This window comes from Anser brachyrhynchus (genome assembly GCF_964034855.1).
Source record: "Anser brachyrhynchus genome assembly, chromosome: 1".
Classification (NCBI taxonomy): domain Eukaryota; kingdom Metazoa; phylum Chordata; class Aves; order Anseriformes; family Anatidae; genus Anser; species Anser brachyrhynchus.
The window spans coordinates 6459243-6476110 of NC_137694.1; the positions used below are offsets into that span (position 1 = coordinate 6459243).

Sequence of the window (16868 nt, forward strand, 5' to 3'; positions counted from 1 at the left end):
GGGCACCATTTGATAACACAGGAGTTTTCTGGGGTGACCTATAACTATAAACCTGCTCAAGCATAGCAGCAACATGCTATTAAATGTGAAGAAAAAGAAATCTTGTTCCAAAGATAAATTTGAGCATCCCTTCTGCTATTAATTTTGACTCTTATGGCAGGAACCAATAGTCACTATCTTCCCACTGCTCAGATAGCCCCACTGATAAAATATTTGTAAGAAGAATGAATTAATAGTTGAATAAGGGTTTTCAAATTTAAATCTTCTTAAAAAGAACTTTGCTCTAGAGATAAAAGCAAAGCATAAGAACTGTGATACATTAAAAAAATGCAACATAAAAGCAAATTAAAAACTCATTGCATTATTCCCATCACCTATATTGTAACAGTTGATTTTAAGCAATATTTTTCATGCAATTTGAAGATATTAATCCAATGTTCCACCAAAGATATATAAAGGAAGTTCCTCCTTCCAGAGTTTTATTTCTCAGTGTTTGACACTTGCAATGAAAAGCTTAAGATAACTCAGTAAGTGAAAGACAACAAATTCTAGCAATGAAAATTCATTTATGGGCTAAGGAACTGTGAGGAAACAAACTGAAACAAGAAAGAAAAGCCACATTTCCTAGAACTTTGAAAAATGAAATTAAGTGGTATTTAATTAGTGCTTAACTTCACTTCCTTACTCTTAAGTTTATGTATTTTCACGTTGAATTGTAAAGAGTTGGTGATGGATGTAAAATGAAAGATGTACAAAAATGATCAAAATGGGCACAGTGAAGGCAGGAGGTGGTGCATAAAACACGGTTAAATGTGGACATGATTGCATTTCTCTTTCTTCTCTTTTTAGCATGCAGCCAAAAGACATTACAAAATACGTAAGTTTCTAACCCTTACGATATAGTCTAGAAACTCCACGTCAAGTAATCCACATTCAGGATTACAGCCAAGACCAAATTTAGTACCAGAATGTACTTTGACACATGCATTGGAGCATATCTAAAAGAGGGCTTAAGTAAAGAAGATGCAACCTTTAAATTTTCCATTTGTTAGAACCCTCCAGGCTATGAACTATGCCTGCTTACTCCAACCTTTCTGCACCGTGTTTTCCCTCCCATTATTCACATGATCTTAATTGGAGGCATATAATACAATGGGGGAAAATATCAGTAGTATAAAACCCCAGCACAAATTCATTTTTCTTATTAGACACAATACTTAATTGCAGTCAAAGTGCGTGCACTGTTCAGTCTGCCCAGTAAGATACTCATAATCAAGATGTTTTGTTTCATTTTAACTTCAGTAGCTCAAAACATGTCAACAGACAAATCACGTATTTTTCTGTACTTCCAAAGGTCTCTGAAATGTGGTTTTTTTTGAGGGAGAAAGAGGATACAGAATTGCAAATTATCTTACAGCATGTTCAGAGAAACCAAGTGTGAAAGTACACAACTTACCGTATTATATATGGAATACGCAGCTAAAACGTGGAATAAAGATTGTTGCCTGGAGAAATAAGTAGAAAAGGAAAATGCAATAATATTGTTTTTTGTAAAAACAGAAACACATAAAATCAGTGAACTATGTTTTGGAAACCCGTTTCTCCAATTTAACTCATCTAGCACTAAAGAGCAGGACAAAAACCAACCTTGAAGTGCTGTGTGCTTCTGATGGTAAACCAAACATTATATTTGGCACTTTCCTGATTTTTGCACGTTGAAAGATTTCAAAAATATACCTACGATACTTGGAGGAGACAATGGCATCAGACCATTATTTTTACAAATAGGGAAAAGTGAAACATAAGATGGGATTCAAATGGATTTATCCTGAATGACAAACTTTAAACACCCCACAGCTGATTTCTGTTTGCAGAACGCTAACAGCTGTTACTGATTGCAAACAGTTATGTACAACAATTGAAATGCACAAAGGTGTCTTAATCTTGGCACCCAAATTAAAAGCTGCTTTTGTGACTGCGTTCTGTCAAACTGAAGAAAAACAATTCCTACTCTGACTCTCCAGCCTATGGCTCAGTCCTCCAGAGCGTACTGATCTCTGTAATTCTGACTTTGAAGTATGTAAACAGCTTTGTATAGGTCTCTTGCTTTCTGTATAAACAGATAAAGTCATCTTGTACTAAATTGTTAGAGTAGTAGGACAAAAATAGATGAACTGCATTCGTCTCAAATTGAGACATCAGAGTAATGGTGAAGAATTCTTTTTTTTTCCCCCTTTTTTAAACTCACACCTACTTTCTGTGATTTGTTGTGAAGGGAACTTGGAAACGGGAATGCCTACTTTCAACTACGACTGATAAAATTTAACTGCTGAGTTTTGCACGCTGTCTTCTGTGCCCAGTGAAATTCCCTCTGCCTGTCACTGATCAAGTGCCTAGAAACAGAATCTAGCTGGTTGTAAAAGAGAAGCTTAAGCAAAAAGCTGAGTATTTTCCATTGGGAAAGAGGATGCACACTTGAAGAATTTTACCAAAATATCTAGATTAAGGCATTTTTGTTCACCCTCTTGCAGACACTGGAGGTTACCCAGTTTTCAGGAACCAAAGGAAAGTATAACCTAAAGTCCTAGATATTAAACTTGAGAATTATTTTACAAGAATAACATGAAAACTAATAGTTAGGTCCCAAACAGTACACAAATCTTCTGTCATCAGTTAAGGGAGTTTGGACCGTGTGAAATCAAATATAAGAGCACAATCTCATTCACAGTAAGATACATAAAATAATGGTAATTTCAGAAATATTTACACTAGATGATACCCCTAAAGACCTGCAAAAGAATGACCCTTCAAAATGTACAGTCTACCGAGAAGTCAGACAAGCTATTGATTTGCCTGGGAGACTTTATTTCATTGCTATATAGCAAGGCTTCTGAATTTTCATCGCCATCACTAGAAATGCATAATACATGTACAGTAATTCCAAGATCTATTCCAAGTGTGAAATTGCCTCATGCAGCCAAAGGCTTTTCTGTGGACTCTGAGGACACGCTTACAACACAGCCATAGGGACTGGAGCTGGCTCTGCCTCTGTTAACCCCAAACTGATGGGGTAGTGAGCTTCTGCTTGAACTTAAAATGTGTCCATAAAAACTAACTGAGGCCCAGAAGCAAGACAGCCATTTTTGCTTGTCATTGTGTCAGTGCTACTGAGAGGCAAGGCATGTCAGCTCAAGCATAGATAGCACTGCAGAAACATATCAGAACTACAGGGTCTGCACAGAACAGTGCTCTCAGCTTAGGAATTTCTGCTTTGTACTCCATCCTGTGCTGCAGCCATCGCAGAAATTTCCCATGCTTGCTTAGAATTTGTCTGCAAAATACCTGGAAGAATAATATAAGGAAATGTTTCTTTTATTATCACATTAAAGCCCATAACTCTTTGAGTATTGCTTTTTTGAAAATAGCAGACTACCGTAGAATGTGCCTCGGAAAGAAAAAGAGATTAAAGTGAACTAACACAGTCGCAGAAGGGAAAGAAATACCCTCTTCATCTCAGCAGGGTGCTGATGTGGCAAGCTAGCAACAATGCTGATGTTTGTATTGCTACTTATTTCACTATTAAGCATTTTTAGTGATGACAGCTGCATAATATTCCTCATCCAATGACAGTAGGAATAACAACATTTTGAAGACATTCGAAAGCATTAAGGCTTACATTTGTAAATAATTAAATGCTCGCATCTAAAATATTGCTCTATTTGGTTCTGAGTTAGAAAGTGGGAGAGAAGGAATATAAAATACAAAGGAAGGATAAAGACTCTGAGAAAAGATATCAGATGTAAAAAGTTATTTTGTTTTTGAAATACACAGTTTAATAAAATGCTTGTGTAATAAATCTGAATTTATTAGATTGGTATTTCCATGCTTTCTGACAGTTTTTTGTTTTGTTTTTCTTTTAATATGTAACAATCAGTTTAGAAATGGCTTTCTTTGGAATAATACTGACTGTTTCATAATACCAAAACACTGGTTGGTTGGAAGTGACCATCTGGTTTTGCAGTAATAATGGTGATTAGTTACATCATTGCACAGACAACTCTGCTTTGAAATTTTTGAGCTTACATTCAACATTCTTGGACAGATCAAAGAGGTTTGAGGCAGATCAGAAACCAACCGTAAGACAAAACAAAACATTTAATTTACTTACTTAACACCATATCTGTCTCGAAACATGATATGATCCCTGTATGTTCGATTTACATCAAGATCAATTTGCCTAATGTCTGGTGAAGACCCTCGTGCTTGACACTTCAATTCCTAGGAAAATGGTACAGAACAGAAGATTAAAATTGCAGGCTTTATAATAGCAGAAACCTACCTGACCGTACAGCTTTACTGAAGTATTCGTCATCTCATGATTTAAAATGTTTAATATAGAATGGCAACTCTGAAGACAACAATATCCAAAACACGCATATACATATATGAATTCTGTAGAGTCTATCACGTTCACACAGCATAGAAGTAGAACACTTCTCTAGTCATTCCCTCTGTCCTTATGTTCTAACTTAGTGGTAGAACAGCTCTACTCCAGCACTTGCTTTAATGTTTTTCAATTAAATCCAGTTTTGTAACTGAATACTTCAGGAAGCCTGCACAGGTTGGACTGTCATCTTATTTTTTTTTTACACCTATGATAATTTTCTTTTACATTCATTCATTCTCACTTCTGTACCCAAAAGTCAAGTTTGTGAGACATTTCTAACTCGATTCAACATGGTACGTTCAAAACATTATGTCAGAAAAGGCATTTTTACAGAATATCATGGATTATCATTCATAAGGCAGAACTCCACAGCTTCTAGTTGCAAGAAAACAAATGAAATTTAAAGACAAAAATAAGAAAAATAAAGGGACAAGCATACAACAATAACAGCCATTCAGTCTGCTGGATACAATCAGCAGCTTTAGGCAAACGAGGAATTAGTTGTAAATCAAGGAATCAATTGGTAGCAGCCATTAACAAACATAACACAAATCACAGTCTCAATTTCATGCACCTTTCAGTATAATTTAAAGCACTAACATCCAGAATGATTTGTCCCCCAGATAGAAAAGAAGTACAGAAGAGAAAATTTACAGTTTTAAGATGGTATAAAAACCCAGAGCCTACGATTTGTTGGAATTGCAGGAAAAGAAGCACCCTGAGTCCTTGCTGTGATGGGAGGCTCTAGTGTGGGCACCCAGAGTTTGAGAAACAGAAAGGGCAAAAAATTAAGAATTGGTAACTACCCTGCAGTGAGAACTCTAAAAAGCTGTCTGACCTACTGCAAAAGCGTGCATCTTCCTTCTAACTTTAAGGTGTGAAATTTGTATGTGAGAACTGTAACGAGGAGTGTTAATACCACTTAAGGAAATGGGAAAAACAGACAGCAGTTAAATGAGCTTATCACAAATAAACAAGCTAGGATAATGATGGAAGAAAGTCTACAAAGTCATTTTTGTTTTGCACTTAGCACTAAATGGCATTAATAACCTCTGAAGATGATTTAACATATTTTTAAATGCTTCTAGTTACATTTGCTATTCTTTCCCACAACTACATTACTCAGCGTGAACTCCATTTTATCCCTTTTATCCCTTTTTGCCTCTAGTCTTGCTTATGAAGTTGAACAAAATATAACAGTCAGAAAGAGCAGCCCATCAGACTAAGGAGTAAGAAATAATTCGAAAGGAAAATCACAGAGACCAAAATTTAGATAACATCGGTGCCAACATCAATCTTCTTTCATGACCTTACAAGATCCCTTGTATGCTCAGACCCAAAGCCTCAGCTCCTAAAGAGCGCTACAAAAAATTTCCAAGAAGCAAACCCAGTGATGCATTTCCTTGAAATTCTGGACATTTAATTTTTTTCCCCACTGGAATTTAAATGTTTGCTGACTTTTAAGAAACAAATGGTCTACGATACTAAATTACCTTGCTGTTTAGCTAATCTGCCTTCCTATAATCCCTTAGCACAGAGACAGACTGAGAGGAAAAGACAGAACATTTCAGATTCAGTTCCCCTTCTGCCTTACTACCCTACACACCAACCTCACTCTACAGTTTTGGGCCTGAAGCTTAGCTCAGATGGCAATCAGTTGTATATACACACACACAGAAAAAGTAGATATAATGGAGAAAAGTTTAGAGGAACATTACCAGAATAATTCAAAGGTGATTTTAACTGCAACTCAGTGTGAGGGTGGGGGCTGAGGGTTAACATATAGCTTTTTCTTCACATTTTAATTAGGAATAGGTTAGGCGGTCAATTTATGCCTGCAGCATTTGCTAGGGTTAACGTCCCGTCATCAGTCACAGCTCTGAGAATACACTGAACTAAACGGACGGTGCTTTTTAATGGCTATCCGTGCTTCACTTAGAGACGAGGTGGCAGAAAGGTAGACAGCTTGCTTTGTCAGAGGCCCTCCTGGCTCTGACAAGATGAAGAAGGCATCAACCCACACCCCCTTCAGGATACCACAACTCCTCTTCCTGATTGATATTCAGCAAAGGTGCTGCTTGCTTGATAGAAATTCCTCAAAGGAGAGCTGTAGTTTCAGAGGTTTGTACCTTCTTATTGGGAGCAAGATTTCGTCTTATTTTGTTTTGCTTTGCTTTTAGGAAGGCTTTTGCAAGGATTTGAGGACGGGAAAGGAAATGGAAAGAAAATCAAATAAATTACATGCAGTACAGAACCAAAAAATAAGCTGGTAAAGTGCTTTCCAATCCATGGCCTTTTTCCTAGCTAAAAAAAAAATGTGATTTTTTTTTAAACACTACATAATAACAAAAGTTTAATAAAACCTGTACGTATAGTACCAGATATTCTTTAATTAACTTGTATATTAAGTAGAAATTCTTTTAACTCACATTGTAGAAGTCTTTCATTTCTTTTTTCATTTTAGGGACATCAAGTAGTAAAGACCAAACTTGCCCTCTGAACTGCAACGGGATTCCTTTATAAATTCTCCTGTGGAACTGTAAAAAGAAAAAGAAAACATAAATGCAGCACAATCTACAAAGTTCCAAACAAAAGGAACAGTGACTCACAACATGCTAAAGAGAAAAAAGCAAATTAATGTCAGTTCTCCTGGCAAAGGGACAACCTGCTGGGAAGGAGACTGAAACAATTTTTTTTAGAGGCTGGAAGTGTGTAGTGACACCATCTGGGACCTCCGTTGATGGAATCGGCAGAGGAACAGGGAACAAAATGGATGCCAAAGCATCATTCCACACAGGTGATGCTTACAAGTCAGGACAGCACGTAGGCGGGTCTACCAAAACTGTATCACCTCTGCTGTGCTGAGCTTATTCTAAAAATATTGGAAAGACAACTGCAAATTTGGTAATTTACACTTTTCTTTTTCTTAGCAACACAAGGGTTTCAGGACAAGCCACAAATAACTCACTGTAATTATCATCTATAAATGGGAACGGTGAAAGGCAATCAGCAGTATCACAAAGCTTCAAAAATTAACAGTAAAAAAAAAAAAAACACATTACTGATTTTGAAATTCTTATAAAACCACAACAGTGTGCTGAAATGTATGCATGCGTGCCACCAACATGAGCTTGCTGGAAATACAGGAAGTGCAAGCTGAAGAGTTCAGACCATATTTCTAAGCTAATAAGTTTTTTTCTGAATGCATATTAAAACACATTAGCACCAAAAAAAAAAAAAAGAAAGATATACCAGCTATAGTTTTTAAGGCTACAGAAAAGACTACAGAATGACCTAACAACACCGCGCAGAACGAAGCTCTCGGCTGTGAAATGTAAAATTAAAATTTCCCCTTCCTGAGGGTCAGAAGGGGACGACTCGGTACCTGTGCAAAGCGGAGTAGTTATATAAACTATCTCGTGTCAGTCTTGCCTCTGACATGTCACTGCTCCTCTACTCTGATTCACTGGTTTGGTTCTCACTGGGCTTATCTGAAAAATCAGCAGCACTGACAACTGTCTTCCCTGCTTCTCCTCCAATTACAGTTCTTTTTGCTGCAGCATTGAGGAGCATGAAGATCCTCTAAACAGAGAAAGACAGGCTAGCTCTCTCAAGTCTTGGCTTCGTGCAGCCAGGAGAGACTCGAGGCAAGCAAAGCCTCGGACCAATCGGGCATTAGGAACTCTGAAAAAAATAAAAGGTTAGCATCTTTATCAAAAGGTGGCTGAGAAAAGGAAAACCAGACAACTCTAACAAAGGAAAAGAACCTTTCTGAAGCTCTGCTCTCGGCTTTTGCCATTATTTTTGTAACGGCACAGTGACAACCAGATTCTTTAAAAGGACAAAATACACACAACCCCTCCCCAAATTAACCATTCTTTTACTTAACCTACAAGTTAGAACTTAAATTTCAAACGACACAGCTATCGTGTCCTTAAAACGGTTCTAAAAGTTATGTTTGTAGCCTAAGAAATACTTTAAAAGACCCACCTCAAAGAACAGGTCTTTTTTTTTCTCTCTCATATTTCAAGTCTCCAGCTTGGGAAGATTAATGACCCACCCACTGCACTATGTGTATAACCCTCACGTTGTTTGAGATGTATCGGATCTTTGAAGGTGCCTTTAAGGCCAAAAAGGATCCGTGTCTGGATTTTAGAATGCCTCCCTCTTACACAAGTCTTTTGATGGTTCTCTAAGGGAAACACAACCTAGAAGGGTTACGACTGTTTTCTCCATCCCTTTCTTTATTGTAAAAGATGCTACAGCAATCCTGGAGGCCATCCACACGGAAAATGTTGCGAGGGATGAGCTTTTTGAGGAAGCTTTGACGCTTTATTGCTATTAAAATTGTTTAAGTAGCAGTTTCCTGCAAGGAAAAAGAATAAGCCCCAGCGCGACAAAGCACGCTTCTGGAGATGTATATCCAGACTTCATTGGGAATTTCAGCGTTTGTCAACCCAGACACAAGGATAACTGCCTGTGAGAGGATAATTCAGTCTTTTGAAAGCTCAGCAACACCAATTGCAGTGGTGTCATTCTGCAAAGAGATCAGCCTGTCTGCTGGAAACCAGAACGAGCCAAATTTGCCAACCTTATCTGCTAACTTGAAAGGAAACAGCAGCGTTACAAGTCCCCGACGACATTTAGCTGCGTTCCTCAGACCCACAGTACAACAATAGTGTATCTTGATAACAAGCATTTTCCCCAGTCCATTATCATCGTGTAACTCATTACCAAATGCCTCCAGCAACTGAGAGGCTGCTGGTGCACAGAATAGGATGAAAAGAAGAAATTCTCCGGATGACTCTTGTTCTAAATGAATATTTTTGGAGAAGGCTAGGTGGGCATTAGAGGCCAAATAGAAGCCGTGGTGACACTAGCTTCTTACTGAAATAGAGTTAAAACAAATTCAAACCACCCAAAATGTGGATTTTTTTTTTTTTTTCGGGAGACAAAGCTGAAGGAGAACAGTCAGTTTTTCAGATGACTTTATGGTTTTTCCATCTCCTGGACTTCTCAGACTGGAATGATCAAATGCTCAAAGAGTTCTTGAAGTAGCAAGTAAAAGCTGAGATAGAGAACTGTGGAAGTGCTTTTAAAAGAAAAGTTTGAAAAATTAGTTAGAAAAAGTAACTTTAAAAGGAGTGGAAAGCACACAGGCACCGGGAAGTTCAACATCCCAGTACAGGTCTGTGAACAATGAGAAAGCGAGGGAGGAAGCATTTTCAGTTGCTGGGGTCAGAACTAGCGCACCACCTGGTAGAATAAACCCAGATAACAATCAGAGCTTTTTACAAACCATTTCAGATCTGTATCCAGTTGACTCTGCTGTTCAATCTGTTCTTTTATTTAGGCAAAGCAGCAAGCTCTCAGTCAGCCCAAGACGCTACAAGACCCTGGCTGCAGGCTCAACAGCACGCCAGATCAGGAACTTTCACTGTCTGCCAGATGGACCAGAGAAATGTAACTCGAGAAAAGGCTCTTTCACGGCATAGGCTCCATTACACAAACAATAACGTAGAAAATTGTTAATGCTTGTTTCCATGGCGTGGCAAACGACCATGCGCTGCATCTCAGGGCTGGGGAGAACACATGCTTCAGAGCAAAATTCATTTCTGGTAACCATTCAGTCACCAAACAGTTAAAGAACATATAAATGAGCAACCTGATTATTAGCCAATTGAACTTCTTTACCATACGTACCATACTACTGCCCTCTGCTGTCTCTTATTTCCACATACAAGTTTAACTTAACGTTGAAAACTGCTGGGTTGGATTTGTATTCTTGCAGACCCCTAATCAATTCTTCTGCTCTCCCTAAAGTAACCATTAAAATAAGTAGAAAATTCAGCAAGTTACTTTCCTTAATCCCCACAGAAGAAAAAGTAACCAGTCAACCTTCAATGAATTCATTAAAATTAAGGCTTTCTTAAGATAGTAACTCAAAGGAAGATTAAAGCATACGAGCTTATAATTCAGATAACTGTGGTACGAAAATGGTGTCATCTGCAGAACGGTGTTATGCAATCTGGGATGTTTCCATCAGCATAGGACCTTACGGGGAAACAAGACATCCTCAGGAGATACAATTATATAAACACAACATAAAAATATAGGTTCAGATTCTGTGCCACGTTCAGCAAAAGAGAGTTGTTATAAACTCTTGCAATTATTACTAATGGTGCTGATTTTGTAGGGGACAGGATACACACACACGTGGAGGGAACCTATCACCTGCGAATTCAAAAGGAGTTTCTCATGCCAAAAGAAATTGGACCTCCTGCATATTGCATCTTCCCACGGTGAAATGAGCCTATATAGAATGAATTATGAAAAGCTTACAAAGGAGAAAAAAAAGTCCATTAGATGTGGAATAACCCAAATAAATCTCATCCACCTTCTCAAATACTGAGGTCTAAAACACCCAACATTCAAAGTGGCCTCTATGAAAAAAAATAAATAAAAAAAAGGGAAACTTACAACCTGCCCTTTCTTCCCCTGCCCCAATCTTCCAAGTTCATCCATGCACTTGGTTCCTGGCCAAGAAACGAGGCCACTATCACACAGCACAGGTCTAAGAACAGAAACTAGCACTCTAGCTGCTGCCAGTTACAACGCCAGCTTTCAAAAAGCAAGCTCGCAGTTATGTCAGGAAGAGCTGCATGTGACGCAGAGGGACTCTGCCACCTCAAAGAGAATCAGCGATGAGAAGCACGAGAATTAAAATCCGAAGTCCCACAAGAAAGTATATTTATAATGAAAAGAAAGTGTATTTATAAAGGCTGCTGCCTTTAGCGGTTCTTCAGCTTCTATGGACTGCATAAAAGGAAGAAGAAGTGCAAAGACAAGAGTTGCTAAATCTCATTCAAAAAAAATAATCTGAGGAGTGCGAAGAGGGTTCTTCATTACGGCTTGGTGTTCAGACTCCAAACTAAGTGGAGACTTGATTATTATATTCTGTGTGAATGCCAGAACAGCTGGAAATTGCCAGCTACCCTGATTGTTTCTCTTTTTCCTTTCCCTCTCAATTTAGGCAACTTCAGTCACAGCTAGATGAAGGTAGACAGTGAAAGACAGAAATACTTTGGTGGCAATACTCAGATGGGAATATAAGGGTTTTATTTAATCTTTCCTGAAAGTTATGATCATACTAAGACAGGAAAGATTCAATATCTGAGGTAGCTGATCGTGCCCTGGACTATTAAGCAGCAGAATACAAATAGGAAATAAAAGCATAAGCTAGAGAAACATGACACTGAGACACAAACTTTGCTGCTCTGTGACACTCCGTGCATGAGAAGTGACTGTCGGGGAGCAGCAAGCTGTGTGTGATTGGTATTTGTCAGAACAAAGACACGAGGACAGTGCCACCTTTCAGAGACTGGTGTCAGTAAGAATCAAGGTGACTGCACTGAAAAGATGCCTAAATAATCACGCAGGAATGAAGGAGCCTACACGGAGTTGTACTCGGGTTCATTTCCATTATGTTGGCTTTCATTACCTATAAATCATTATTCAAATAGGGGAGAGACTGGCATTTTCCTCATTCAGTCTTCTTCGGTTCCTCGTGGTCACACGTTGCTGCTCTTCCCCTAAGCACAGAAGTCCTAATGGGAAAGCAGGATGAAGCCCCCAGAGCCCCCACCTCTGCGTATTTAATATTCTTCTGCAATAAATATTAGGGGAAGATGTAAACTGAAGCATCTCGTGCACACACACATCAGTGTGTGAACATTCTCATAATTCTCCTTGCAAAGTTACGAAGGAAAAAATTAAGGAAGCAGCCCCTGGGCATCTCTGCAAGAGAAGAGAAAACTGCATTTTGCAATTAGGAATTCGACAGTTTGGCATAATATAATCAAATATACGGATTCATTTATGGTATATGTACAGTACAAACAGATTTCCTCAAGCCAAAGCTATTTTAGCTGCATGTTGTGAAGGGTCATTACAGACGGGCTCTCTGAAGTCCCGTACTTTGTAATACCTACTCCACCCATGACACCATCACTTTCTCTCCTTTTGCCTCTCTCAAGTATGACATTTTCCAAAACGAAGCCAGCACTACAGTTATAATCTCTAACCCTACAACATTATTTCTGTTGATTTTGTTGTTGCAGCAAAGCTCCCTTCAGTGCTGTTTCAAAACAACGCTGATTTCAGGAGCAGGCTGACCGCGCAGAGACCACAGGAGCACAAAGTGAAGTGAATCCTTTAAGACACAGGCTGTTCATTTTCTTTAGTAACTTGTTCCTCTAGCGTTAACCACCTTATCCTTCAAGTGACGCCAGAAAACAAGAGTCAGGAATTGTCCTTGCAACCTGTTTCCACTCTTCAAAAAGCGGGGCTGGGAAGCTGGTGCGTTCTTCCAGTCCATTTTCGGATGAAAACTGTCATCACTTGCTAATTTTGTTCAATCCTCAGAACATCACCTGGCCTTCCATAAAGAGCAGCAACAAATAATGTCCCATTTTCCACTTCATACTGAGGAAGAGGAGGGACATGATTCCTTATTTTCTGTATTCTGGTTCACTTACCACATAAGATGCAAGAAAGAATAACAAAAATACCCTTTTTTGAAGTCTCACATGCTCCATCAGAACTCAGCAATCAGACATTTTTTTTCCTAGCCTCCAGCAAGGTTCATCCCCTTTAGGAACGTATTGAATTATTCCTGCCACTATTTATATTTCAGTCTATAATTTGCTACACGAACTGAAGCCTCTTCTGCTCAGCTGACCTACTATACCTTCTGCATGCTCGGTGAACAGAGGATTATTCTGTTAAACCAGCGTACAATGGACGGACGTCACGAGCAGCTGAAAACGAAGGCTGCTGCTGCTTAGACAACGCATAGCTATTGTGTTACCTGAAAGGTCATATCTGACATACTCTCTACAAACTAAGTAGCTGATATACAGGGTTTTTTGACCATCGCTTTGATTTGTGAACATAAGAGATCTTCAGATCAGTCAATCACCCCAATAAAGAAAAAAAAAAAAAAACAGAAGTGTTATGACCTCTAGGTTTTTCTTCCAGGAATAGGAAGTAGCATTATACGAAAAACTTGGGGGGAAAAATATTACTTTTTCAGGCGTTTCATAATAAAAAAAAAAAAAAAAAAAAAAAAAAAGATGAATCCTCTAGCTTTTTAATAACATCCTGAAAAACATCAATAACTGCTTTTGGTATTTTTAAGAAAAGCAGTCTCAGAAACAAAGGCAGCATGCATACATCATCAGTGGGGAATGTTATGAAGTAGAGGAAGAACTTTCCTCAGTTTTAGTATCTAATTTCTCTGCTTATCAAGCCAACAAGTATTCTTGTCTCCATCTCTCCCTTCAAAGCTCTTCCACGTTGCACAGAACCATTTACTACCCTTCTCTTTCACTAAAGGAGCAAGCTAAGTCTGCAGGCCACTCATCCAGGCAGTGGCTGGGATGTGCCACAGCTGTCAGCAAAAGAGCAGCAGGAGCAGTGCTCTGCAAACCACAGCACCACCAGAAGTGTCAGAGTTCCAGTAGGAAATGTAAGTTTTAAGCCCTACTGAGGAGAAGAGGGAACTCGATTCTGGGAACCGCACGTCCCGTGCATTAACCACCAGACAGCCAGAGCAGGATTTGTTCTGAAAACCTCCTCAGAGCACAGTGCTGGGAGCACAGCCTCTCCAGAAAGATCTTCCCCAGCCAAAATTCTTCCATGCTTTCACTATTGAGCAGATTTAAGATGACGTTGAGTACATTTACAGCAAATAAACTATTCACGTGATAATCTCCACTTACTTTTCGAAGTGACTGAAAGCACTTGGCACTTAATGGCATACCCAACATAATCCAACTTCTGTCTTTACTCCCTGACCATTATTTGTAATCCAGTAGGTTAAAAGTAATTCTGGAACTAAAAACCCCAAAAGCAGTTTTAAGAGCATGAATGGGTAATTCATTTACTTACAAATTCACCTATAACTTCACATAGAAAGCAATTTTACTCCTTTCACGTTCTGTTGTTGTTATTGCTGTTGCCTTTTAATCCAGAAATGCTGTAGCACAACTGGGTATAGGTAAGGAGCTGCCAGCATCCTGAGGGATTTATCCCTGAACAGTTCTTCCATACTGATCTCAAAATCAAAGCCCATCAAGATAGAAAGCGTTCTATTGAAAAGCAGATCCCATTCATACCATCAAAAAAAAATCACTTCTCTTAAATATTATGAATGCTCTGTTGCATATGATTTACAGAAAAAACAGACTTTTTCCTCCTGTAAAGGATGATGAGGCACAGAATGGCTTCCTATACTTTTTACTTTAAAACTTACTCCATTAAACTCTCCTTTTAGCAATGGATATCTCGGGCTATCCTAAGATATCTCTGCTGGCAAGCACGAAAATGTAAACACCAAACTAAATGCCCCACATTATGAGTAATCAGTTTCCTTGGAGAGTTATTCAAGGCAGTTTTCACTAAACAGAAGCCATCCTAGGCTGTTCAGTAAACCTAGGTTGCAAAAAATAAATAAAAATGAAACCATAGAAGAAAATAAGTTTAATAATAAAAAACCTCTCAGATCTTAGTAAGATTCTTTCGAGGTACTGGTGGTATAACTTTAAATATTAATTACTACAATATCCAGCATACATATTAATTTTAAAAAAACACCCCCAAGTTAAAATTCATAACCATTGAAAGGGGGGTTTATGATTCCTGCAGAGTTCAGCTATTCCCATTTAAATGTATTCCCTCTTTTCAAGCTTACATAGATTTTTTTTTCCCCTCCTTCCCATTCTCAAAGTGTAATCAAATACAACTTCTGATGCACACCAACTAACTGCAAAACAAGACAAGGCTTCATCTGCTCCACAAATTATTCTGCAGTCCTGTGAATGCAGTACGCTGGGTGGTCCTAGTCCTGAACCCACAGCTCAAGCACAATGCAGTGCAACACACTATTACTGGGAATGATGAGCAGACGCAATGTTGTCCTTCAAAATTCCTTGCATTTGGCCACCAGGGTTTCTTGTTTGTTTTAATGTATGAATGCATTTTGGAAGGAAAACAAAAAATCTTTCCATGTGTATTTTTCTAATCAGAAAATAAGACATCCTAATTTAAGGTTACACATTCATTTGGAAGCGATAGCTAATGAAAAAGCAGGCGTAACTTTACCTTTTCACTATTCTTGTATTTCTCCCAGCTTTTCAGCATCTTAAGCCATTTTGTAGTTCTTTCAATTTCAAGGTGCTTTTGCTGAAACGAAATTAGCAAAAAAAGTATTCAGATGAATACATTTAAAATTATTTAATGCATTTCTAAAAATACTGAGAAAAAATTTATTACAATATCATCAACTTCTAGTCTGACAACAGAGGTTTCCGCTGGTCTTTGGCTGGCTGTTTTGGGGGATGATTTAAGTGCAAGATTTATCAAATTTTATTCTTTACACCTTTTTGACAAATACAAAAAAAAATACCACCACCAACAACAACAACAAAAAAAAACCTTCCTGTTATACTCAGTAATGTTTCAGGCTGGAATTTCTGCCGCAAGCATTTTAAGTTAGCTGGCTCTGAAACCAGAGCCTTCTTTAATCAGACTTGCCCACGACACAATTCGCTGTTTTCCAACAGTCACACAAACCATCTCTTCTTAAGAAGCACAAAGTTAGAAATGTACCAACCACGTTACCAGAAACTAATTAGCACATTTCAGATGATAAAACACGCCAATATATGTTGACCTCAGTAATCACTCTAAGCTTTAAATAAAGTACATGCATGAGTGGCAGTGCAGTAGCAGAAATGGGAATAAGTTCTGTTTCTGTACATGAAAAGCCAGGAAGCCTTGCTGTAATTCTCACCTGTCACATGGTATGTTTTTACCTAAATGACCCTATATCTTAAATCAGTGATTTCTTCTGCAGGTAAGAACTGCTTGCTTAAATTATAGGTTGCTGATAATAATGTTTACGTAACAAGGGATGAAAGAAAAATTCAGAACACAGCAAAACACTATCATCTTAAAATAAAGTTTTATTAAGTCATGTAACACAATAAATGTGAGTTCCTCAATGCTGCACTGCATATGGCTTTAAAAGCACACGACAACCCTGTTATCTTCAAGATTGCTGCACTTGCCACCAACTGTTTGAATTTGGGATCCCAACAAGCAATTAGCTATTTTAGTTCCTAGAGTTTCCTGGCACTTTGACTTTTCACAGTCAAAAATCCATACTTCGTTGGCCTGGATGATAAGAAGAGGTGGCATTTTTACAGCACAGTTTTACGTGCTGTAAAGAAGGCTGCATCTCCCTAATTACACTAGAAAGCTAACTATTAACTCTGATGTCTGTAGGGGGAGCAGGGTTGGTTTTTATGAAACTATTTCAACTGCCGCATGATGCTTTGGAGCTGAGGATTTTCCAGGA

General features: G+C 38.4%; 1 protein-coding gene across 6 annotated transcripts in view; it reads right to left on the reverse strand.

The window, feature by feature from the left end:
* Nucleotides 1-16868, reverse strand: part of USP6NL (USP6 N-terminal like) — a 118156-nt gene that overhangs the window by 20955 nt on the left and 80333 nt on the right. For all 6 annotated transcript variants that reach the window (XM_080580895.1, XM_080580894.1, XM_080580893.1 and 3 more), the window contains 4 exons: nucleotides 15611-15691; nucleotides 6877-6984; nucleotides 4169-4278; nucleotides 1457-1505 (listed from right to left, as the gene is read on the reverse strand). In XM_080580895.1, coding sequence (XP_080437021.1) covers nucleotides 1457-1505; nucleotides 4169-4278; nucleotides 6877-6984; nucleotides 15611-15691 — 348 coding nt within the window. The remainder of the gene's footprint in view (nucleotides 1-1456; nucleotides 1506-4168; nucleotides 4279-6876; nucleotides 6985-15610; nucleotides 15692-16868) is intronic.